This window comes from Lonchura striata, chromosome 3 (genome assembly GCF_046129695.1).
Source record: "Lonchura striata isolate bLonStr1 chromosome 3, bLonStr1.mat, whole genome shotgun sequence".
Lineage (NCBI taxonomy): Eukaryota > Metazoa > Chordata > Aves > Passeriformes > Estrildidae > Lonchura > Lonchura striata.
In genome coordinates, this window is record NC_134605.1 from 87,409,885 (window position 1) to 87,434,060 (window position 24,176).

At 35.6% G+C, this 24,176-nt stretch overlaps 1 protein-coding gene across 1 annotated transcript in view; it reads left to right on the forward strand.

Moving 5' to 3' along the window:
- The window catches only part of LOC110468097 (protein eyes shut homolog), a 597,595-nt gene that overhangs the window by 382 nt on the left and 573,037 nt on the right, over window positions 1-24,176 (forward strand). The window contains exon 2 of the mRNA XM_077782364.1: window positions 10,438-10,542. Coding sequence (XP_077638490.1) covers window positions 10,438-10,542 — 105 coding nt within the window. The remainder of the gene's footprint in view (window positions 1-10,437; window positions 10,543-24,176) is intronic.

The window sequence follows — 24,176 nt, forward strand, 5'->3', positions numbered from 1 at the left end:
GAAGTTCCAAAATACAATTTTAATTGCGTTATTTTAATTTCAGTTATGCAGTCTTACATGTTATGGCTTCAGTCATACACAGGCTGATAAGAACAAATGTTTTGGTACAGAACAGGAAAATGTGAGCTTGAGGAGGAATGAGATCTCTTAGCATGTAGAGAATGTAATCAGCTATATTTGAGTGTGTTGTGCAGGCTACCCTTCTATACACTGGAGGGAGATAGGGCATCTGTCTGTCCTAGACATCTTTTCTAGGAAGAAATAGGCTGTAGATTCCTGCATTGCATTAGATAAATCCTACACAACCTGATGCTATGATTTCTTTTTGTACTAATTTCTGTTTTGCGTGAATAATAGCAATTGTCAGGCTACATGTGGGAGACAGAAAATAATTTTGAATACAGTAATACCAAAATTTTGCATTTCCAGCCTTTAGTCTGTATCATCAAGAACAGGAAATTAATGCTCCAAATGCTTCTCTATTGACAATCTGTGGTATCACTAACAAAGGCAAAAATAAATAGCATATTATGCATGGTGTCATTTCTACTAACTAGACATTAACTTACATCTTCTTCTAGCAAGCTGCTAAGGGCTTTTGCTCCAGTCCAGAAAGTGTGTGTAGTACTAGATTTTTAAGTCCCAGTTAAACCAGTGAAATACTAAGTAATGATAATTTCAATGCTGTTTTTTCATGATACGAAAAATTTTCATTATATGAAAAAGTTTAGTATATTCATAATATTCATTATATTTTCATTATATTATATTCTGGCTAGCTACATATACTTTTAACATTTAAGCACTAACATTTTTCATTTCAAATATGTTTATATTAATTTACATATTTCATTTACATATATTCATTTACACATTTATGTATGTGATAGACGCTTGCAGATTTGTTGTCCTCAGTTTTAATTGATTATATAATCTCTTGGTCATTTGCTTGCACATCTAATAAAAGATGTTACTTCCTATTCATGCTCATTTATTAATAAATGTGCAATAAAACAGAGAATTGTCCCTGAAGCGGCTTTAAGTCCATTATGATCGCAGAACTATAGGTCTGAATAGAAGTGAAGAACACAGTACTTGGCTCACTTATGTAAAATCTAACATCTTGCTGCCTAAACTTCAAGCCTTATTTTGTACTTTGCTGGACTTCATGGGGAGCTTCAATCACTCTGATATCTTCTAAATGGATAATACTGTGGAGTATAAGATCTGCTTGAAAGAGTCCCATGGGATAAAACCCTCGAGGGAAGGGATAAGAAAATCTATCACAGTTTCTAAGCTCAAGAGCTATTTGTCTCAAAGAGTGGACAAAAACATACTTGGAGGCCTGCATGGATGATCAAGGAACTCCTGGCCAAATTCAATAAAAAAAAAAAGTATACTGACAGAGGGTGGAAGCAAGGACAGGTAAGCCTGCAGGAAATAGGCACTATCTATCTGAGCATGCAGCAATTAGTTTAGGAAAGTCAAAGGTCAAGTTGAATATGACAAGAAATGTGAAAGACATCAAAAAAGGTTGATGACAGAGGAAAGAGAAATGAAAAAGTAGTCCCATTCTTAATGATACTGGACATAGAAAAGTTTGAGGTCATAAATACTGCCTTTATCTCAGTCTGTACTGGAAAGATTTTCCTTCAAAAATTCACCATCCTGGAGACCAGAGAAAGAGTCTGAAGCAAGTAAGACAAAGTCTTGATGGATGAGACATGTCAGGAAATTCTTAGGCAAGCTGGATATATGTATGCCTATTGGTCCTGTTGGGATGCACCTACAAATCATGGCATAATAGAATTTTACAGTCATTAAAGCTGAAAAAACCCTCTAAGATCACTCTCTCCAAATGTTAAGATAGCACCACCATGTTCACTGCTCAACCATATCCCCATGTGCCCCATTCACATACCTTATGAACCATTCCAGGGATGGCAATTTCACCACTTCCTTGGGTAACCTCTTCTAATGCATGACTACTCTTTTAGTGAATACCTTTTTCCTAATTTCCTTTTTTCCTCTTCCAAACCTCCCCTGGCATAACTTGAAGCCATCCTTCCACTTGTAACTTACTAAAAGAGACTGATGCCCACCTTGCTACAACCTCCTTTCAAGTTACTGAAGAGGGTAATATGGTTGGTTACCCCTCATTCTTCTTTTCTCCATCTCAACAACCCCACCTCCTTCAGCTGCTCCTCATAGGACTTGTGCTCCAGATTCCTCACCAACTTTGTTGCCTTTCTTTGGGTATGTAATTCTGCGAGAGCTGGCAGGTGTCATTGCAAAGTCACTGTCATTTAACTTTAATAGATCATATTGATTAGCAGAAGCACCCAAAGATTGGAGGAAAGCAATTGTCACTTTTCAAGAAGGGCAAAAATGAAGTTTTGGAAAACTTGAAGTGGCTCACTGTTGCCTTGATCCTTATTAAGGTAACAGAGCAGTTAATCCTGGAAATCATGAATAACAAGAAAATTATCTGAAGTAATCAGCATGGTTTCAGCACGGGTTAATCATACTTGACCAACTTGATGAATTCCAAAGTGAAATTACTGTTTTTAGATGGGGGGTGAGCAGGGTGTATTGTCTGCCTTGACATTAGCAAAGCTTTCTGCGTAATCTTCCACAAGATCCTCATGAAAAAGCTGATGAAGTATAGGCTGGATGTGTAGAGAGTGAGGTGAACTGAAAACTGGAGGAGTGGCCAAGCCTGGAGGAAGACATTTGTCATGTAGTCAACCTTTCCAGGAGTAACCAGTGGTGTATTCCAGGAGTCAATAGAGGATCCAGTCCTTTTTAACTTCTACAAGGAAAGGCGGAGGAAGCTGAAACTGTTCAGCATGAAGAAGAAAGGCTCAGAGAGGGATCTTATCAATGTATATAAATACCTGAAGGGAAGGTGTACAGAAGATGGAGCCAGGCTCTTTTCAGTAGTGCTCACTGACAGAACCAGAGGCAATGGGCACAAAGGGAGATGCTGCTGTCTGAACATCAGGAATTACTGTCAGGGTGACTGAGCGCTGCCACAGATTGAACAGAGGGGCTATGGAGTCTCCATCCTTGGAGATATTAAAAAGCCAGCTGTACCTGGTTCCATGAAACTGTCTCAGAGTGTTCTGGCTTGAACAGGGGAATTGGACAAAATGACCTTCAGATGTCACTTCCAATCTCAACCATTCTGGGACTGTTACTTGCTTATATAAACGATATATATTGCTGAAAAACATGTTAAAATAATCTTTTATTATGCATTGGGATATTATATAATGGCATTGCCATTTAAGTAAATTTACAGAAAAAAGAAATGTCATAATATTACCCATTAGGTGTAAGTCATTACCACATGTACTGAATATAGTTTCTGGTTTTTCAGAATATAAATCACAAACAATTAATAAAAGGCTGTTTAAACTTATAAAAATGTTATCACTACCCTGGCAATTACATTTTCATAACCTTTGAGGGTTTATGATCCTGGGATATTTTCCTGTACAAAACAGATTTTAAGTTCAGTCATAACTGCATGTTATGAATCAGTGATTTGTATCTCTGTGTACAACTAAAAACTCTATTCTTATCTCATTTTTGTGTGCTTGTTATGTTGTTTCTCTGTAATTTAGCTTTTTAACAAATCCAGATGTACTCCATTTTTCTTATTAAATAGTAAATTCACTTTCAGATGAAATATCAAAGTACCCTCCACTGCTTATAACAGCTTCACACATGCCAAACTTGGAAGTTTGCAGTATAATTTTAAAAATTAAATAAATAACTTTTCTATCTTTTGGTCATGTGGTGACCCTCTATATTGCTATCTTCTGGTTCAGTCCTTCTAATGTAGCATAATGCTTCAGAGTAATTCCCAGTTCACATTCAGATTAATTCCTAGTCTGTCCTTTCTCCCATATTTTTGTGTTAATTATATCTTGATACATCAATATTCAGCATCAAATAATTCAAGCTTTCATGATGATGATATGTCTAAATAAATACCACTCTATTTACTTCTGGTTTAAAGGAAGCCCTTCTTGGAATTGTTTGGAAAAGATCCCATATTTATCTAATCATGTCCTTCATTAAAACTCTTTTCTGTTTAGATGCCCACAAAAATGTGAAGGCAGTTACTGAGAACTTTAAGCAGAAGGCAGTATTGTCTCATTGGTTTCTCTTGAGGGTTTGTATCTATATAATATTGGCTGTAGAGTTAAGATTTGGGAAATCTCTTCATTGTGAATATATACTGTACAGCACACAGCAAAATACTTGCTTCACCTGTATGTAATTAATAACAGTATTAAAACTCATCACTCTTGTAGGCCTCACAGTGACTTTTTGAGTTTGACATTCATATATTCTACATGTCTTGCTCTTCATCATTCTTCTTTTTTGCCCAAGAAGAGAAAAATAGCATGTGGACTTTTTGAAATTATTCCATTACTTTAAATTTCTGTGCTTTGTTTTTACTTTTTTATTCCACAAATACACTGGAGAAGTCTACTGATATCTGCAGTCTGAGGAAATATTTAGTGTTTGTATTTTTAGTACATTATTAATTGGTTTTATATTCATTGGATGTTTTTAAATAGTTTCCCCCTTAATAGGTGTGGATAGTATATCTTCCACTCCGTCAAGTAAAACAAATCTTGAAGGAAAGAACTTGAAGTTATGTGAAAGCTAATCCTTTTTGACACAAGTAAGTTTAAGAAGACTTATTCCCTTATACAAATCAAGTCTAGAACAGCTGATGGACACCTTACCACATTATGAAGATTGAACCTGTTTACAGGGTGCAGCAAGATCAAGGCTACTCCATGAGAGGAATCACAAACTAGAATCACAAACCTCAGTGCAATGTTTCCATCACTAAGAAAGGCACAGTTCTGCAGCATCTACACAGGGAAGTCACAACCAGTGCCTGGTAACAGGGTCCCTGACAAGCCCCAGACAGCACAAGCAATGGATCAGATCCAGGATCCAGCTAGGGAAGCAAGTTAGAAAGAGAGGGAGACAGAACCAGAGACAAATCTGTGATGTGCATGCAAGAAATCCATCCAAAAAAAAACCCAAACCAAACCAAAAAAAAAAAAAAAAACACAAAAAAAAAAAAAAAAACCCTTACAAGATCACTCTTGAGAGAGGGAGGGAGGCAGGATTAGAAATTAAAACATCTACAGAAGAGTTCAGGGCAGATCAGGGTATCAACAGCTGAACTCGTTGACAATGGGCAGGGTCTGTAGGAAGCACCTTGGTGGATCTGCTGCAGACAATTTGAGACAATTTGGGTATGTTAATTCTCTCAGGGCTCTGATAGCTGCTTTATAGGAATTGCCTGAAGCAGGGTCATCTGGAAAACATGAAATCATTCATTTTGCTGACAAAAGAAGGCAATCAGGTTCATTTTCTTTCCCACACCTATTTTGCATTTGAAACACCTGCTTCCATTTCCATTCATACAGTTCCTATATTGATAGCACTAGGCCATCCCAGAAGCACAGCTCACGTCTGCTCCCACACTTCCACCACACATCAAGGCTGGGCTGGGTAGTGCAACCTTTTCAGGGACTCTGGCTGGCTTTTTCTGCTAGGGAAGATGGATTATTTCTGGTACATTGTGCCAGGGAGACTGTCAAAGGTACAATGTAATCCCATGGACATAGATGAGTTGGGCTCAGGGTAGTGTACGTTTGAAGAGTCACAGACTTTCTCTGAGTTAAAACTCTTTCATGGAAGCTACAAAGATGGAGTGGTTGGCCACATCATATAAACTTTCAGTCTGTAATAGGCATTCACAGAAAGGATTACTCTGTACGAGGTAAATAAAAATTACATTTGTTTTGGATTTTTAACTACTACAATATCTTACACAGAAAAGACCTCAAAGTAAATTTAAAAATGAGCAAGTGTGTAGAACAACAAAGTTGAGAAATATAAATGTCTGTCAAGTTCACTAAAGCCTCACCTGGACCATCTGTCTTTCTTTTTCATAACTGCATTTTCTGCGAAGTCAGCAGAAGCATTATTCAGCTTAATGCATCTCTTATCTAACAGAATAGTTTATGTTGCTTAGCAAGCAACAAAATTTCACAATTCATTATCAGGTACATGACTGGAATGCTTTGCAATTATATGCATTTTATAAAATGGTGGACAATAAGACTGATGTGAAAACAATCCTCAAATACACTGTTAATATTTTGGCTACTTCTTAGACTTTATAAACCCCCTGTGGTTTGCTTTTTTTTCTTTTTTTTAATAGTACTTCATTAAGATTACAATAAGCAGAATTTTAAATCATTTGCTTTTCATCTGATCTCAGAATAGAAAGATTAATTCTATGTCTTGAATATCTCAAGTAAGGAGTTTTACTTCAAAAAATACTTGTACACATCCTTTTCTTCATTGTGTTCTTTCTGTGTACCTTCACATTGTCAAAGTTGATGTTTCATTTTGCCTATAAAACAAAAGTTTGTATAAACAGTATTTTAAAGAAACTTTGTATTTTGATCTTTTCATATGTTCTTTTTGATTCAGACAGAAATGCTATAATGGTGGTGGCACTAAATAAGAGATACTTTAAATATAATGTGTATTACTTTAAGAAAATAAGCTCTCAAGTTATTTCAGTTTTTTTCTAATTTCTTACTGAATTTCAGATATTTATTCTAATCTCTGAATATTATATTTGAGAACAATTTGAAAATGAATTTAAGATCAAAAAAACCTTTTTTTGGATATTCTACAAAGTCTAACAATGTTTTGATAAGTTCAGATAAAGTGCAAAGTTAATGTCTTTAAGTTAAGCAGAAAAAAGACATCCAAATTTTGAAAGGTTCAAACTTTCAATCTAGTGATCTTACAGAGTTGCACTTCTGAAGATACGAAATATTTAATGAGACTTCGTCCATTAGACTCATGAAACTTAATTTTTTTTGTCATCTTTCATCTGCTGTTATATTTACCTGAGAACTTCAGTGTCCCTCCATTTGCTAAAATAGCATGACTATTTTAAAGAGAGTGATATCAGTAACACTGGGGAATTATGAAATAACTTTACTAATATTTTAGTATACACCTTCTCAGCTCCTTATATTCTTATCAACACCTTTGTGCTCCCGCAGAATAATGTCTTGTGTGTCATCAATGTGCCAGTAGAAAATGTTGCTGTTAAAGATCAGGCAATACAATTTGCAAGTGATAGACTTTCCTGTAATTATCTATTTGAGAAGACTGCAATTTTATACAGCATAAAATATTCTAGAGAGGTAATAGAAGTATAGTTGGATCATGGTAATTTTTAACATTCTCTTTGTACTTCAGAATTGGTGATATGATGCCTTTCAAATGTATAGGAACTCAGACCTAAAGTTATGATTTATTAAATAGCTAATTAAATATTATGTTTTACTAGTAATTATGTTTGGAATGTGTTGTATTAATTTTAACCTTAAAAGCATAAACCAAAAAAAAATTTATATTAACATACTTTGATGCTGAAAGTAATTTGTAGCCAATTAACAATTTTTATCTGACTTTCAAAGAAGGTTCTCATTATACATTTCAAATATGTTGTTGAGAGGAGCCGCATGCTGAAAACAAAAGAGGCTTCTCTGTATCTGTCCAGCTTTTTTCATGTCTCAAATACTCAGAAAATATGGTCGCACAGTAGCTTCATAGATTCTTTGATTCTCTCTGAAATATTTTTAAATACTGCCCACATATTGCCTTTATACTCTGAGAAAATTAATTCATAAATTCCCCCTTGCTTGTTATCTTAGATATCATCAGTATATGACAATGATCTCATTCTATTATTTCCCTTGAAACTACATTTGCTTTAACCTGTGACAGTTTTGAGGGAGGTGGAAGAATCTGTTTCAAGGAGTTTTTTCTAGTTCATGCCTCAGCTTGCCCATGGCTTGTGGCCAGGTAATTTACTTTTGCAGGAAACCCTGTGCTATTTGCGCTTCTCTCCACCTGCTTATCCAGAGAAAGAGAACAGATGCCAGTGCATTTTTATTTATCTCCCTCAAAAGAGATAAATAATAATCCACCATAATCAGGGATCTGAACTGGAAAGAAAAAGGAATGGAAAATACCAGAAGTAGATCAGCAAGGTTGCATATAGTGCTATTACCTTATCAGCACTTCAAAGAAAATTCTTTAAAAAATTAACTTAGAAATTAATTTATATGTTGGCCAGTCCTTGCTGTAAGGCTCACTGGTGCCATGGCATATGTTAGACAGCACTCAGCAGCTGCTCTTAGCAGAAAGATTTTTAGTTTAATGAGTTACCTGAACTCTCCTTGGACTATGCTTTTTCTTCCCCTTTTCATTCATGTATCTTTAAATCTTATGGAAAATGCACGGCATGTTTAGAAGTAGAAAAAAAACCCAATAGGAGCCCTTCTGTCACAAGTTTATGTGTGGAAGAGAATCTTTGTTCTTCATTTTTCCAAAGAAGACCTTTTGTATGTAGTAGATACAGGTTTTGAGAGCCAAGAATCCTGGTTCATATGATTCTATGAGAGGGCCTGTAGGTGTGCTGCAAAGAAGAGACCAAATTATTTTCACCATGGAAATAATTCAGAAGAATATCAGAATTGGGTTTCTTTTTTTTCTTCTGCTGGAAGATACACAGAAAGCCCAGCATGCTTTCCATACTGCTGACTTGTTATAACTGCTGAACATGATTTACACCCATATTCCTATGGCTGGATTTAGTGGGCTGACCCTGGCTGGACACCAGGCACTCACCAAATCCTCTCTATCACTCCTCTCTGCAACTGGATGGGGGAGGGATGATATAACAAAGGGTTCATGGGTTGAGACAAGGAGAGATCACTCATTAAATACCATCACACACAAAACAGACTAAAATTAGAGAAATTAATTGAATTTATTGCTAATAAAAATCAGGATAATGAGAAGTAAAATAAGACCTTTAAAAACACTTTCCCTCACCCATCCCTCCTTCCCAGCTCTACCTGCTCCCTGCCAAAAGCACAGGGAGACAGGGAGTGGGGATTATGGTCAGTTCATCATTTGTGGCTTCTCCCACTGCTCAGGAAGAGGAGTCCTTTCCATGCGCCATCATGGGATCCTTCCAACAGGAATAGTTCTCCTTTCATTTTTCCAACATGAGTCCATCACATAGGAAATAGTTTTTCACTAACTATTTCAGCATGGGTCATTCTTCCATGGCATGCAGTCCTTCAAGGACAGGCTGCTCCAGTGTGGTACACCACATGATGACAAATCATACCAAGAACCCTGCTCCTTCTCTGTCCATGGATCTGCTGGTCCCTGCCAGGAGCCTGTTCCAGCATGGATGTCCCACAGATCCACAGCTTCCTTTCAGGCACCACCTGCTCTGGCATGGATCTCCTCCAAGGGCTGCAGGGACACAGCTGCCTCACCACGGGCTGCACTATGGGCTTCAGGGGAATCTCAGCTCTGGTGCCCAGAGCACCTCCTGCCCCTCCTGCGCTGACCTTGGTGTCTGCAGAGCTGTTCCACTCAAATATTCTCTCTCAGCTCTTCTCTGGCTGCAATTTCACCTACACGAGAACTTTTGTTCCTTCTTAAATGTCTTATCATGGAGGTGTTACCACCATCTCTGATTGGTCCAGCCAGCTTTAGCCAGCAGCATGTCCATCTTGTAGTTGGCTGGTATTGGCTTTCTTGGACATGGAAGAAGATTCTGGCACTTTTCCACAGACGCCACTTCTGTGCTCCTCCTTCTACCAAAATCTGACCACATAAACCCAGTAGATTTGAAATAGCTTTTCCTGTTACATATCAAAGCAATCACTTTTGTAGATTACAAATCTACATTTCACTATACTTTCTAGATTTGCTCTTAATTATTTTATCCTCATCTGCATTTTGCCTCATTAAATGTTCTTTAATGATTTGATTTTACTCCTTTGTCCAATATTACAATACTGACAACTTGCTGTAGAACATAGGCTGAACTGTTCTATTACACATGAACGTCTGTAAATTAGTGTTGCCTTGATTTGCATAGTCAATGATACTTCACAATTCTGTTTCAAAGGTGTCAGAAAGCAAAATGAAAGAAAATTATTGACAAAAATGGACAAAATTTGCTTGAATGCTTTCGATTTTTATACTGGGGAAAAAAATGTGTCAGGATTATGTATACCTCAGTAGGAAGGCTTTCTGTTTTCCTGATTGTAATGCTTCCAGCTTTGTCTGTCAAAATGGACTGCCCTGTAACCAAGAAGCAGAAGAATTCATGACACACAGTGAGCCTATCAATAGTCCTGTGTACATGGTGTACTGTGGCCAGAGGGGTCACCACACAGACTGTGACAATCCCATAGACTTTTATCATTGCAAATATATCTCTATGATTTGAACTTGTCAGCATATTTGTCCTTCTTTATTCTTAATTCAAATTTTCAGGAGAAACATGTTCTGTTCACATCAATGAGTGCCAAGACAGACCTTGTTGGAATGGAGGAACCTGTGAAGAGGACATGAGTGGCTTCAAATGCAATTGCCCCTTTGGTAAGCATTTATACTATTTATATAATTCCTACATTGGCACAATATGACACAATACTTGCTACTCAAGTGATATAAATCCTTGTATAATGCAGGCATTCTGCTTGCATTTTGAAATGTACAGAGCTAGTTATTTAGACTAATAAAAAGAATGTTTTTGTCTAATTTGTCATAAGAAAATCTTATAAATGATAGATTACGTAGCTAAAAAAGTACTTGCAGTACTGGAACATATTGAGAAAGAAATATGACAGAACTGAAGATTTTAAATTATTTAGTGTATATATGTATAAATTGAATTATTAAATTATTTATTGAATATATGTATAGACACCTTAAGCAACACATTCTGTCAAACAATATAGGGTTTAGGCAGTAAAATGTTTAATTTTAGCAAACATAAAAATCCCAATCTTTCAAATCCTATTCCACTGGCCAAATTACTAATTTCCAAAGGACCTGAACATTGCTCTAAAGTTTGTTTGACCTCAATCTGGTTACCTGATCTTTGTCATATCTTAAATGTCCTGAAGTATCCAAGGTATTGTGTAAAGCTGGAAGATATGCTAGAGGATAAAAGGGACATCCAAGATGCATCAGGCCAGGTAGCAAATGAACTAAGAATAACTAAGAATAACACAAAAAGACCAATCAAAATTAGAGAGAAAGATATATGATACTGAAGATTTTGCTTTGCTAATTTTATATATATATATATATATAGTTTAATTTGAGATTTTACATGTTACTTTGTGTTTACTAAGATAAAGTAGAAAAGGTTGGGTTAGAAATTCCTAACCTTAGAAATTGCTTTTACCAAAGGAGCCTGGGGTATTGATTTTGCAACTTGTAAGTTCATTCATAAATATGGGTGATAAATTACAGATAAATTCTAAAATGTTTTTTGTTTTTATGTATGCATTTATGAGCTCATTGTTACTATGGAAAATAAGGTCAAGAAATCAAATTTTATACAGTTATGGAGTAAAAAGTATGTATAGTACTGTGGTGTTTTTAAGATAAATGGATAGTGATTAGTAAAGCCTGGGAACGTCAGAGTACTGAAATACAGGTCTCCAAATGAGCCTTCTCAAACTGAACAACTTATTTTAAGGGAACTTCAATGTATTTAATAACATAAGGTCCTTAAAAGCCTTAAGGTTGGTATCTGTTGAGTTGGATACTGAAGACAATACTGAGTTGTATCATCAAAGATAAGGTGATGCTTTCAAGTTTATTGTTTCACTGAGAGAAATGTAAGCCTGCCAGGTGTTTCACTGAATAAAGGCTTTAGTAAAACATTAACACAAACATTATTTCCTTTGTTCTTTTGAGATGGAGATTATCACATTCAATGCACCACTTTGCTATCATGTGTTTGACTCTTGTTGGTGCTCACCAAAACTTTGATCTACAGTGGATTTTACACAGAAGCATGCAACTTTTTCTTTCCACAGACCTAAAAGGAGATGTAATTCATACAGCAGAATGCTTGTCAGTGGCAGGAAAACAAAATTGTTGTGGCATTGTATTAGTAATCATCTGTGCCTCTTTCTTTAAAGAAAAACTTCATAAAGGTTTCTTACCCAATTAATTTTTGTAATAATTCCCAGTGTGTGTGTGTCATCTGGAACAATGAAGTTTATGTAATGGACATATGAACTAAGATTATGAGTTTCATTCTAATGACTCTAAAGAAATGCTGTGTATAGCAGTGGTTCTTGATCATCATCAGTCAAATGATAAAAAAAAACTCATAGTGAACCAGGGGACATCTGTAGAAATTATCATTTTTTTCTGAAAATATTTAAGACTTTCTGTCATTTGCAGCTACATTATTAATATGATAGCAAACTGAATTAGAGAAGGGAAAAATTGCTTATGTGAATATATAACAATGAGCTAAAAAGAGGAGAATTTTAATCTAATTGTGATACACATTCTATTTGTGTCCTTGGCTAAAATAATTAATATCCTTGTTCATATTCTCTTGGTGAAGGTGCAGATAAACAAATGTAATCATCTTTCAAATACATTGCTATGGTTAAATAATGTCTGTAAATTGTTTGAAATCACAAGTTGCTGAATAATTTTACTGATAGCTCAGTTCTAACAAGAGTATCACTTCAAAATATAACACAGCTGACTTGAGCTAATTTTTAAGTGAAAAATGAAAATTTATCTCCCATACATTTGTTGACAGCCAGTGCCCTACTGTATTTCTGGAAAAAAGTAAGTTTTGCTTCTCAGATGAACTGTAGTTGTTAGCTTTTTAGCAACTAAATACTAGTGAGCAAATAAATAAAAATATTTAGTAAATCACATGTATTCAATAGCAATAGACAAGGGAACACATAGAATTTGTATACTCCCTAATGATTAAGTTCTTGAAAAAACTTGTATCTGTATCAGTCTGACTTGACCAATAACATTTTTATTCATTAGGTGCATAGCTGTTTTCTTGGCACTTTTCTGCTTTGCCTCTGTTGTCTAAAACAGTATCTGCACCTTATTTTAGATGTATAATGATGTCTTCTCAAATTTGACTTTTCAATATCAAATATGTTACAAACAATGAACATAAAAATCTTTCCTCTATCTTCAGTGGAGGTTCTGTTTCTAATTTTATTTAGATTATTATTGTATGAGTAGTAGTAACCATTCTATTAGATACATTTTAAGATGATTTAGTTGGGCAAGAAATATGTCAACGTTTCTGCCATGTCAAAAGGGAGCAGCACTGTTTTGTACCTCTTACTAAACGTTCAGGGGTAACCACAGTTAGGAGCTATATACATTAAAAGGGTAATCACAGTTAGGAGTTGTATACATTAAAATTCATTGAATATATTTTTTCTTCAAATTATGGCATAATAGTATTGTTACTTATTTGAATATAAAAAAGTATAAGTCCTCTTAAAGTACAATTTAGAAGGAAAGGATTAATTTCTTTTTAGTTTTTCTTTCATAAACATTAATGAGAAGCTAAAGATGTTGGGCTTTGCATTAGCAATGGGTGAAGGTAGTTTTATGATCTTGACGTGACTTAATAATGAAGAGATGCTCTATAATAGTAAATATAGAATAAAACTCTATGTTTTGAAAAGAAATTGAGATTTTTTTAATCTTTTATCTTTTAGAATGTTTATGCAAAGTGGATCTAAGACTAGCACTTTTTATTATAAAGATATATATTTTCCCAAAAGCTCATCTCACATGGTCTCACATGGTATGCAGTGTTGCATCTGGAAAATGCATACCTGGCCCAGTGAGAGCATGAATATGAAAAATTCTGAATTCTTCACAGTACTGTGTGCTGTAGATATTTGGTTGTATCTGAAGAAAGCAAGCTGATTAGCCTGATTAATAAACAAGGTTCATTAACTCAACAAGAGTGTTATGGTAATACTTAGGTTGCTTCTGATAATAAATAAGATTTTTCAGATCCTGTGTCTTTATAAAGTAGAGTGTTTAAGAAACACAGAACAACTATCATATTGCCATTGGAGGGAGATTAAATTGTCAGAGAAGATTAATAATCTGATAAAACTGCTTTTGATTGAGACTTGTGGTCCTCCAATTTTATTTTATTTAAAGAGCTTAAAGTGGGAAAAGCACACAGAATGTTCAAATTGACCTGTGCTGTATTAAGGCAATAATCAATTGAACATACTTATTTCTGTATTAACTTTCCAAGACAGTTTTTTCTTCTAGAGAGTTACCTCAATCTACCTCAAATGCTTCTGTAGCCTACATAGTCTATTAAAATGACAAAAATTTTTTGTTTAAGTTTTCAAACTTATATATAGAGTTCATTCATCCTCAAGAAGCATAGTTGTTTTTCCTTGTCAATAAATCAGAACTTTATATATTTAACAAATCTAAAATATATACATTTAATTGTATGAGCTCAATTTATGAAAATATATCTTATGCTTTATTACTTACTTTCAAGTAGTTCAGTTTCTTAATATGTGGACAATTTGAATACTCAAACTGTTATTTTTATATGACAAATCCCCTTTCAGAAGCTTTAAAAATAATCCATTAAAATTCTCTGTAATACAGCTGAGACCTTTCTTAGAAATTATTCCAGTAGTCCATCCTGCTGTTGATAAGATATTGTCACTAAATAGGATGAAATAAGGTCATTTAATCACACAGATCATTAATTCACATAAATGTATCTCAGCTTTGCTGGAAACCTGAAATAACTAGAGTCAAATTTTAAAAGTAGGTAACTGATAAGTAGACAAAATAGTTTCCTTGTAAGCAATTTGGGTTGATGTTGAGGTTTTTGGAGGTTTTTTGGTGGGGAGGGTTGTTTGTTGTTGTTGTTGATTGATTGGTGTGTTTTTTTTTTTTTCTTTTGGTTTTGTTTTTCTCATTTTCTTGTGCCATATTCTAATTTTATTAAAACAACATAGGAAGCCTGTGCATCAAAAGGTATTGGTTACTTTCAGTAATGGACTCTTCAGGGTGTACATTTGTGGAATTTTGTGACAGAGCATGATCTTTATTTTTGCACCTCAAGATTAGAGGAAGTATATATCTATACAGATAGATCAAATAGAATCAGACAATATCTTTAGATATTGCATGAAATAATTTCCTAAGTCCTTTTCTCTCTTAGTAAAACACATCTTCTGAAACTGTTTTTCGGGAAAGTAATTGCATAAAAATATAGCTCGGGTGACCTGTTACTGCTATATATTAATGACCTTTTACAGGAGATTTTACAGGCATTATTTCTGAACTTTAGGCAGGTCAGGTCAAGTGTAATATCTTCTATATTTTGCTTTGTTCCTCATTATGCTACTGTAGGTTTAATTGGCAATAAATTGCATGCATTTTCTCCAGCTTGAGTTTATTTTTCCCTTAATTCTTTCTAGTGTCTAGGTTTGGAAAGACAGGTGTCTGCTAAGGAAGGCAGGAGCCTCTCTTGAAATGGAAAAATGTAAACTCCTTCCCTCTGAATTGTTATAAATTTGAAATTAAGGGGAGCTCTCAGGCAAAAAAAAAAAAAAATGGGAGCAGGAATAACAGTTCTTTATTAGGGAAGAAAAATAAAAAATAAAAAAAAAAAACAATTCAGTGAACCAAAACAACACTGATAGAGTCAGAAAACAACCTGACACCCTGTTGGACCGGGTGTTGATAGCAGTCCAGCTGGGAATTATAGCTGCAGTCCTCCTGCAGTGTCAGGTGTGGTTCTGTTGGAACAGACATCCTGTAAAAAAAGGATGTAGTCTTCCTGCAGTGGAAGAGCAGCTGTTGCTCTGGGAAATCCAGTGCAGGAAAAGCTGTACTGGTGTTCCAGAAACTCAAGATTATATCTAGGTAGAAATGCTTGGCTCCTCCCTCTGGGTGGAGCAGCTCACAACGGGATGTTAAGTTCTTATCAGTCATGCAGTGACATTCAAAGGCCCATTATCAGCAGATGTGTCCCCAGAAAGAGGATTGGTTGTGGAAGAGATAAGGAAAACTACCCACTTAACAGAAGACAACTGCTACACAGATGGCAAATGGAATACATCTTGCTTCTTAGTCTGGGATATCTAGCAAGTGATTTCCCTGTCTTTATCTCAACCAGTGAGATATTTCATCTAATTTTCTCTCCCCATCCTGCTAACAAGAGGGAGTAAAAAAGCAGCTAGCTGGGTAGAGGTCTGGAAGCCATACAGGGTGAATCCACCACACACTCACAAGCATCAATGCTGTGAATTAGCAGATTTAAGAAAAAGAAAAGTAAAAATAAGGACCTTCATTATTTTAACATCCTCTAGTCTCTCTTGCAACAAAGGATGAAGTTTGTAGGAAGAAAGTTCTGAAATATTTAAATTCAGGTTATTCATTGATACAAGCAACATAAGAAAATTTTTATGGAATTCTTGAAATAGGGGGAAAGAACTTTAACAGTAAGTCCCATAAACAGGATGGAAGGGCCCTAAATAAACCTTCCACTCAGTACTGTGGTAGAGCCAAGTGCTGGAACTGTAGCAGTTCTGTCTGGAAGGTGACACTGGAAAAGCAAGGTATTCCAAGGAGTCTGAAACTTGTGTTCCAACACAGCAAGGCATCTTGTGTTGTTAAATAATATCATCTGTTTTTTTCATAAATTTTATTGGAAGAAACTCCAGCCTCTTTCCTTGGAGTAGAGTAAACCTCCAGTCAGTACCAAAAATACTGAGGAAAATGGTAGGCACTATTTCTTACCATCACTTGCTGTCCCCATGTGATTTTATCATTAGAAACATAAGGACTGATCAGTATTGATTAATATGTATTCTGAATTCAGTGCAATAAAAGTGCAACTAATACCATCTTCAGTGATAAAGGCAATGGCCAAGGCAATTTAAGTGATGATATATATGCAGCTACAATTTGATACTTGATTGGAACTAATATGGTGTTGGATCAATATAAAATTAATGTCATTCTCCACAAAAAACAACCAGAAAAGTGAAGTGCAGATAACTGATGAGAAAGTCCTAAAGGACCTGTGTTGTGTTCCAACTTTGTTAGATTAATGTGTCCAGAAAATGTTTTACTTATCAGTGAAGCAGTATGTTTAGCAGGGAAGAATGTATCCATAGAGGCTCTTAGATCAGATCTTTTTCCAAGAAATAATGTACAATTTCAAACCCATGGATCCATTCCCTTTATGTTTTATTGCCGTGAAGTTTGTTTGTACATTCTTTTTCTTTTTTGTATCTCAGTCTTCAGATTGTTTTTATCAGTCCCTCATGGTTTTATTTTCATTTTGGCTATTTATATTGCTCATCGAAACACTATTAATTCTTTGGGGTTGCTTTCAAATTTGTTTTATATTACTTCCTCCGGGTGATTCGATGAAGATGTGTGAATTGTTATCCTTTACATTCTGTTCTTTTTATTTCTCTATGAAAACAAATATTTAGAAACTTGTATTTGTTGCAGGTATGTTTAAAGACTAACTAAATTTCTGTTTCTTGCAGACAGGTTAGTTAGCAAGAATATTTCTTTTTAGTCACTGACTACTTGTATTCCTTTTCTGATTAACCTGCTACTTGTTTATTTTAGTTATTTAATTTTAAACTTATTTTGTTTTTAAATTATTTTGTAGATGAGTTTTTTAGTTTAATTTTTCAGTTTACCTGTTTTATTCATATAGGATAAATATTTTAAGTCTTTCAAATTTGGTGAGATTGTTTATGAAGGTTTACTTCTTCCTTTAGTTCACCTGAGGCAAAATATTGTGTAGAGTCATGATAGCCTTTATGGAGGGAATCACTCACTCTTTTACTCACCTTTCCTTTTTGTCTTTCAGCTAGGTGAGAGTAGGAGTAAACTGAAAATTTTCATTTTTGTGTGTTTCAGTGTACATGAATATGCCATTAGTCTTTTCTTTACTTATGACAAGTTCTTAACCTAATGCTTTATTCTGAAAAAATTAAAATCATTGATGACTTAAGGAAGATTAATTTATTAGAATAACATAAAGAATAAGCATCAGCAGCTGAATAAAATTGTAGCAACAAAAAGATTTCTAACCCAGCTGTTTCCATGACAACCAACCTACATCTTAGGTTTCAAAAAATATTTCTGCATTACTCCTGTGCTACTCCTCATTTCTGTTGTATGTTATTTAAATTGATAAATGTTTCCATTTTATTCATATAGAATATTGGATGAAACACGTGAAAGTATTGTTCTATTTGTATTACAATAGTGTCATGATGCCTGATTTATATTAGGAACAATTATATAACATGCTTTCTTTGTGTTGTTTTCATTTTCACTGTTAATATGATCCAGGGAGTTCAATCGGTTTTGTTTTGTTTGTTTGGTTGAAGGGCAATCCTTGTTGCAAACAAAATAGGAAATAATTGGATATATCACGGTTTAATTTCCCTATTTTGTGGTTGTATAGAAAACATTAATACAGATGAGATTAACATCTTCCTAGAGGTACCAGTATTTTGTATCAGAGTTTAAACTGGGAGACCTTGCATTCAGAAAGCAAAGTTTTAACCAGCAGAAGATGTATGAGATGAGATGAGATGAATACCAGCTGATCTGATTTACTCTGTGACTAAAGACACTGCAGTAAAAGTGGACAGAGATCTCCTTAGCATTATCCTGATGCCATTTTTTTCATTTTTACAAATGAATTTTTAATTTAAAAGAAAATTGGCATAATTTTCCTCCATATTCTTCTCATCATACCTTTAAGATTCTTAAAACAGTTCCTCTATTTTAATAAAGTGCAATGTTATGCTTTAATTCACTGTCTGGACCTAAAAAGAACAAGTGGAAAATGCATATGTATTATAACTAAATGTGAATCATAAAAAAATAACACAAAGAATGATATGTGTAGCAGGATGATAAGGCCAGAATTGCAGTCTGTACAAACAGTGAAAATTAGCTGTAATAAGGCACAATTAAAAAGTTCAAAAAAATGAAACCTCACAAAAGCTATCATACAATTTTATTATGTTCAATATAGTTGGCAGTCCTTTTTGGAGGATAACTCAGGACTGAAATAGTGAAACTGCTGCCCAAATTGAAGCTCACTGATTGTGACAAATGGCACCCTATCTGGATATGTTATGACTTCAGCAACTGAAAATAAAAAATTAAATTAATTAATAGTGTTAATACTCCAGACACCTTGTAGTCTAGGCTGCCCACGCTACCTCTGTAGGCAGTTCTCAAATCAAGTACTCAGTCCAAACAGAACCAGAAAGTTCCGAGACCTGATTCACAGTTCACTTTAAAAACAATAAAGCAATGCTGATGTAATTAGCAATAACATAAAGGTCAACAGTGATCAATTTTGCATAACTTTTTCTTAAGAAAGGAACACCTGTACAACTTAGTGAAGTTAACTACAGCATTATGTACCAAATGTAGCTTTACCCATGATCCTAGTTACGATCAAATTTAATGGTGATCTAAATGGTTAAGTTGGGATCCCTTTCCCAAGGTTAACTGATTCTTCAGCAATATATTTTCATTTCCTCTAATTCTAGAATCTTATGTCAATTACTCTTCTTTATGTCTTTTCTTACACATGGCCTGTACACTTGAGACAACTGTTCATCTATGCACCCTGTGACTTTTTCTTTGGTGCAGATATTTTTATAAACCTAGTATCTACACAGAATCTTAGAATGGTTTGGATTGGAAGAGACCTTAAAGATCCTCTAATTCCAGCACTCCTGCAGAGATACCTTCCACTGGACTAAATTTTTTAACCCAACCTGGCCTTGAACACTTCCAGGGATGAGATATTCACAACTTCTCTGGAAAACCTCCTCCAGTGCCTCACCACCCTTACAGTAAAGACTTTCTCCCTAATATTTAAACTAAATCTGCCCTCTTTCAGTGTGAAACCATTGCCCCTTGTCTTTGTCACTATCTACTGCATCTTACTGACATTTTTATTAAACAAGTTCAATATAAACTTTCTTGGTTACATGTGTAGTTTCAGTTTTATCTTTACAGATTTCTTATGATACCTAGAAATTCAATTTACATGTCAGTACTATGATAAAACCACACTCATAATAATACCACTTAAAATATACATATAATATCTCTGTAGATGCTTATTATTAATATATATATGACTGTTCATGTAAATAATCAAAATTGTTTATGGAAATTTATTTGTTTTAACAAACAAAATTATAGATTTATGGAAAAGATCTGTATGTATTTTCTCAGGGAAACATTTCAATAGAAAGTTCACTGATGAATTTTTCTCATCAAGTTTATGAAATGTTTTTTAAACTAGTTTCCATGTAAATGTACTTATTTAACCTGTGCATAATTTTCTTTTGTCTTCCTTATTTTTTTAATTGAATAAGAAATATGTTCTTATTTATCTGAATGTGGCTGTTAAACCATGCTGTACTTCATGGGAATACGTCATCACTGTATCATTTCTATGCCTTCCTTTAGTACCATTTATTATACACCTATAGGTTAATGCAGCCTTGCCAGATGTTTTTCTTTACTGTTTATGAACTGATATTGATAAAAGAGCTGGGAAAAGACACTTACCCTTGTAGAAAAAAGGATATCCTTGCAGACCAACTTTGAATGACAAATTTATCACTGATGAGCACTGTCACACAATGAATAATCCATTGTGCAGAAGACCTGTATGAAGTTCAAGTCTGTCTTCATAACTTGGCATGGTTATTCTCTCCAGTCTATTTTGCATATATAACTGTGGTTAGACAGGAAACTGAATATCTGGTTACTCTTTCTACTAGGCATGAATCCAGCCCAAAACCAATCTGCAAGTCCTCCCTGAGAGGATTCAGCAGCTTTCTTCCTTAAGCTTGTACTCAGACTGTGCCAACTTTGTCAGCTGGACTTTCAGAGAATAAAAAGCATGCTTTGACAGCTGGATGGGGAGTCTGTACATAAACCAGCAGAGAAATAGAGCATAGTACACATTGCACATAATTCCAAGAGAATTATTCAGCTTAGCTAACTGGGATTTAGTTAAACTTTAGTTGAACTTTTTGGTCAAATTCAAGTTTCTTTTTTTCAAGCAAGTTCATTTAGCTTCCTCTTCATGAAATTAACTTCCTTGTCATCCAAAACTCTTTTCAAAATTTCCATTAGTTTTTGCTGATATGGAGTCAATGTTCCTCATAGCAACTCAAATAAGGCAGTGTTTTGGATTTGTGACAAAATAAATGTTGATATTATACCAATGTTTCTTGCTAAGTAGTGTTTGCACAGCAAGGACTTTTCCGTTTCTCACAGTACCCTGCTGGCAAGTAGGCTGGGGATGCACAAGGAGTTGGGAGAGGCCATAGCTGGACTGCTGAGCCCAAATAATCACAGGGATATCCCATACCATATGACATCATTCTCAGCATATAAAAATGAGGGAAGAAGGATGTGAGGGATGTTTGTCTTCCCAAGTCACAGTTGGGCATGATGGAGCTCTGCTTTCCTAGAGATGGCTGAGCAACTGATTGCTGTTGTGAAGCAGTGAATAAATTCCTTGTTTTTCTTTGCTTGCATGTGCCGCGCTCCCGCCCCAAATCCCTTTTCTCTCAGCCCCAGCTAGCTCTTGTGGGGCGAGGGCGGGCGATGGAGGCACCCTCCGCCGCTCCCAGCTGGGGTTTGGAGAGTGCCTTTGTGGGTTCCGGGCAGCGCTAGCAAGCCTCGCGGTGGTAAATGAAGAGCGGATCCTGCTGGGGGCTAAGTCCGAGTTTATTGTAGCCCAACGGGGCTAAATATCTTAGAACGGTGCCAGCCAACAGGAACAAGCACAAGGTGCTTGCACTGGCTTATAAACTGTAAGGGAGGGGTATCCAACGACCAATGGGGATAGGGATAGGGGGTGGCTCCGGGATGGGGGAATATGGTGGGGTCCAATGGGGGAAGGATATGGGGGGAGCCCCAGGTCCTCGCCCAATCACCCGGTGCCCTGAGTAGAAGCTTCTGGATGGATGGGAAGGGGCACCGAGTGATAGACAAGGCACCCGGGGGGGGTAAAATGCCTCTTTCAGGGTGATGGATAGATACTGGGAAGGCGGGAAGGGAGGACAAGGCGGGAAAACTGGGGATAAACCAAGTTGCACACGGGGGTACAAAGGAATAAACCAATACATAATACAGGGATAATAAAACATATACATAACGCAACTCCACATGCATGCACAACTTTTCTTTTCCCATTAAACTGTCATTTTCCAAACCCATTAGTTTTTCTTACTTTTTTTCTTCCGGTTCTCTCTCATCCCACTGCTTGAGCAGCTGTGTTGGGTTCAGCTGCCCACCAGCATTAACTAATCACATTACCATATCTTTTCCTCCTTGTTTTCATTCCATAAAATAAGATGCAATTAAATTCTAAAGATTAATAAAGGCATTAATATATCAACATTCTTGTGAAACAGATTTGTTTCATATTCTAGTACGCTTTGAGATAAATTTAGCTCTGCCATTGCAGAACTGCAGTAGCATTCAATAGCACAAGAAATAGTTAATCCCACCAGTCGTTTTCTTTCTTCAGGTATATATATGAAATTATCAGTGAGTAATCCTCTTGTCTGCCCACCTATATCTTTCTAATAATACTTTTATTTTTACTTCAAATTTACAGTCCTTCAACACAAATTATCTTCTCAAGCTATATATCAACAACTTCACTAATATCAAGGTACATGCAGTAGAATGGCATGTTTGGGTGATTCTATATCACATGAGCTGTATAGAATGACAACTGCCTTCATCCTCCATGACTTGTTACCTTTGTTGAATTGCACTTTTCTGAAAACTCATATCTAATTTGCCACCCATGGCCACCCACATACTCTACTAAAGAGAGAGTGCATCTCTCCTTTGAAGTTCTCCACGTTATGAGATTGAATACTTATTTAATTCCTGTGGACTTTTGCTGTAATAAAAGAATTCTAAGTATTCTTCAAAGTGCAAAGAGGATTACCTTTATCCACTGCTGTGGTAATTGTATAAAGCCATAGCTATGAACTGAACACTGAGAGTTTAGCATCACTAGTTACACTTACCTTGTTCTTGATCCTTTTGTCTCCACTTATTCTAAAGTAACTAAGTGAACTGAACACAGCATCATAAACTTATTAATTTAATATTGCTCTAATGCAGCACGGTTTGCATTGGAAGGGATCTTAAAGATCATCTTGTTCAAAACCCCACTGCCACGGGCAGGGACACCTCTCATTAGACCAACTTGCTCAACTCCCTATCAAATTTTGAACAGAACACTCCCAGGGATGGGGCATACCACAACCTGTCTGAATAACCTCTTCCTGTTCTTCACTACTCTTGCAGTGGAGAATTTCTTCCCAGCATCTAATGTAAACCTGCCCATTTCAGTTTAAACCCATTGTCCCTTGTCCTGTTACTATTTTCCTGTATAAAAAAAAATCCCTTGCCCTCCTTTTAATAAGCCTCTTTAAGGTACTGGAAGGTCACAATGATGTGTCCCCAGAGCCTCCTCTTCTCCAGTCTGAGCAGCTCTGACTGTTTCAGCCTGTTTTCATTCTAAAAAGTCTTCCTTGTCTTGAACCACCCAGACTTGGATGCAGTAATGTAGGTGGAGCTTCAAGAGGGAAGAGTAGAGGGAGACAATACCCTTCCTTGACCTACAGTCCATTCCTATTTTGAATCAGCTTTTAGGGTTTGTTAGAGGCCTTTTGTGCTTTTTTATGGTTGGCCTTCTGAGCTGTGAATGCACACTGTGGCTTTTGTACAGATTTTCATCCACAAGGATCCAAAGGAGGACTACATCAGCTATATGATGTATATGTGTGCTGTAAATAGTAATGGTTGGTAACACAAATCACATTCTTAGCTGTTATTTATCCAAATTTTCTTTTTCTTCCTCTTATCTCTGAGTTAGTAGTTTTGGATTTTTGGCTTTTTAAGTTTTAAGAACATATGTTGAAAAGGTGTATTTTAGATGTTGAAAAGGTGTATTTTAGGAATAGTTTTATCTTTCTCCTTTTTCACTTGGGATGGATAAGTTATCACTGAGGTAATTGCATATGTAGGTATTGTGATTTCCTTACCATAGAATCATTTTTTCTATATTTTAAGTGGCATGTTCAATTTTAGCCACCTTAAGACAAAAATCTATT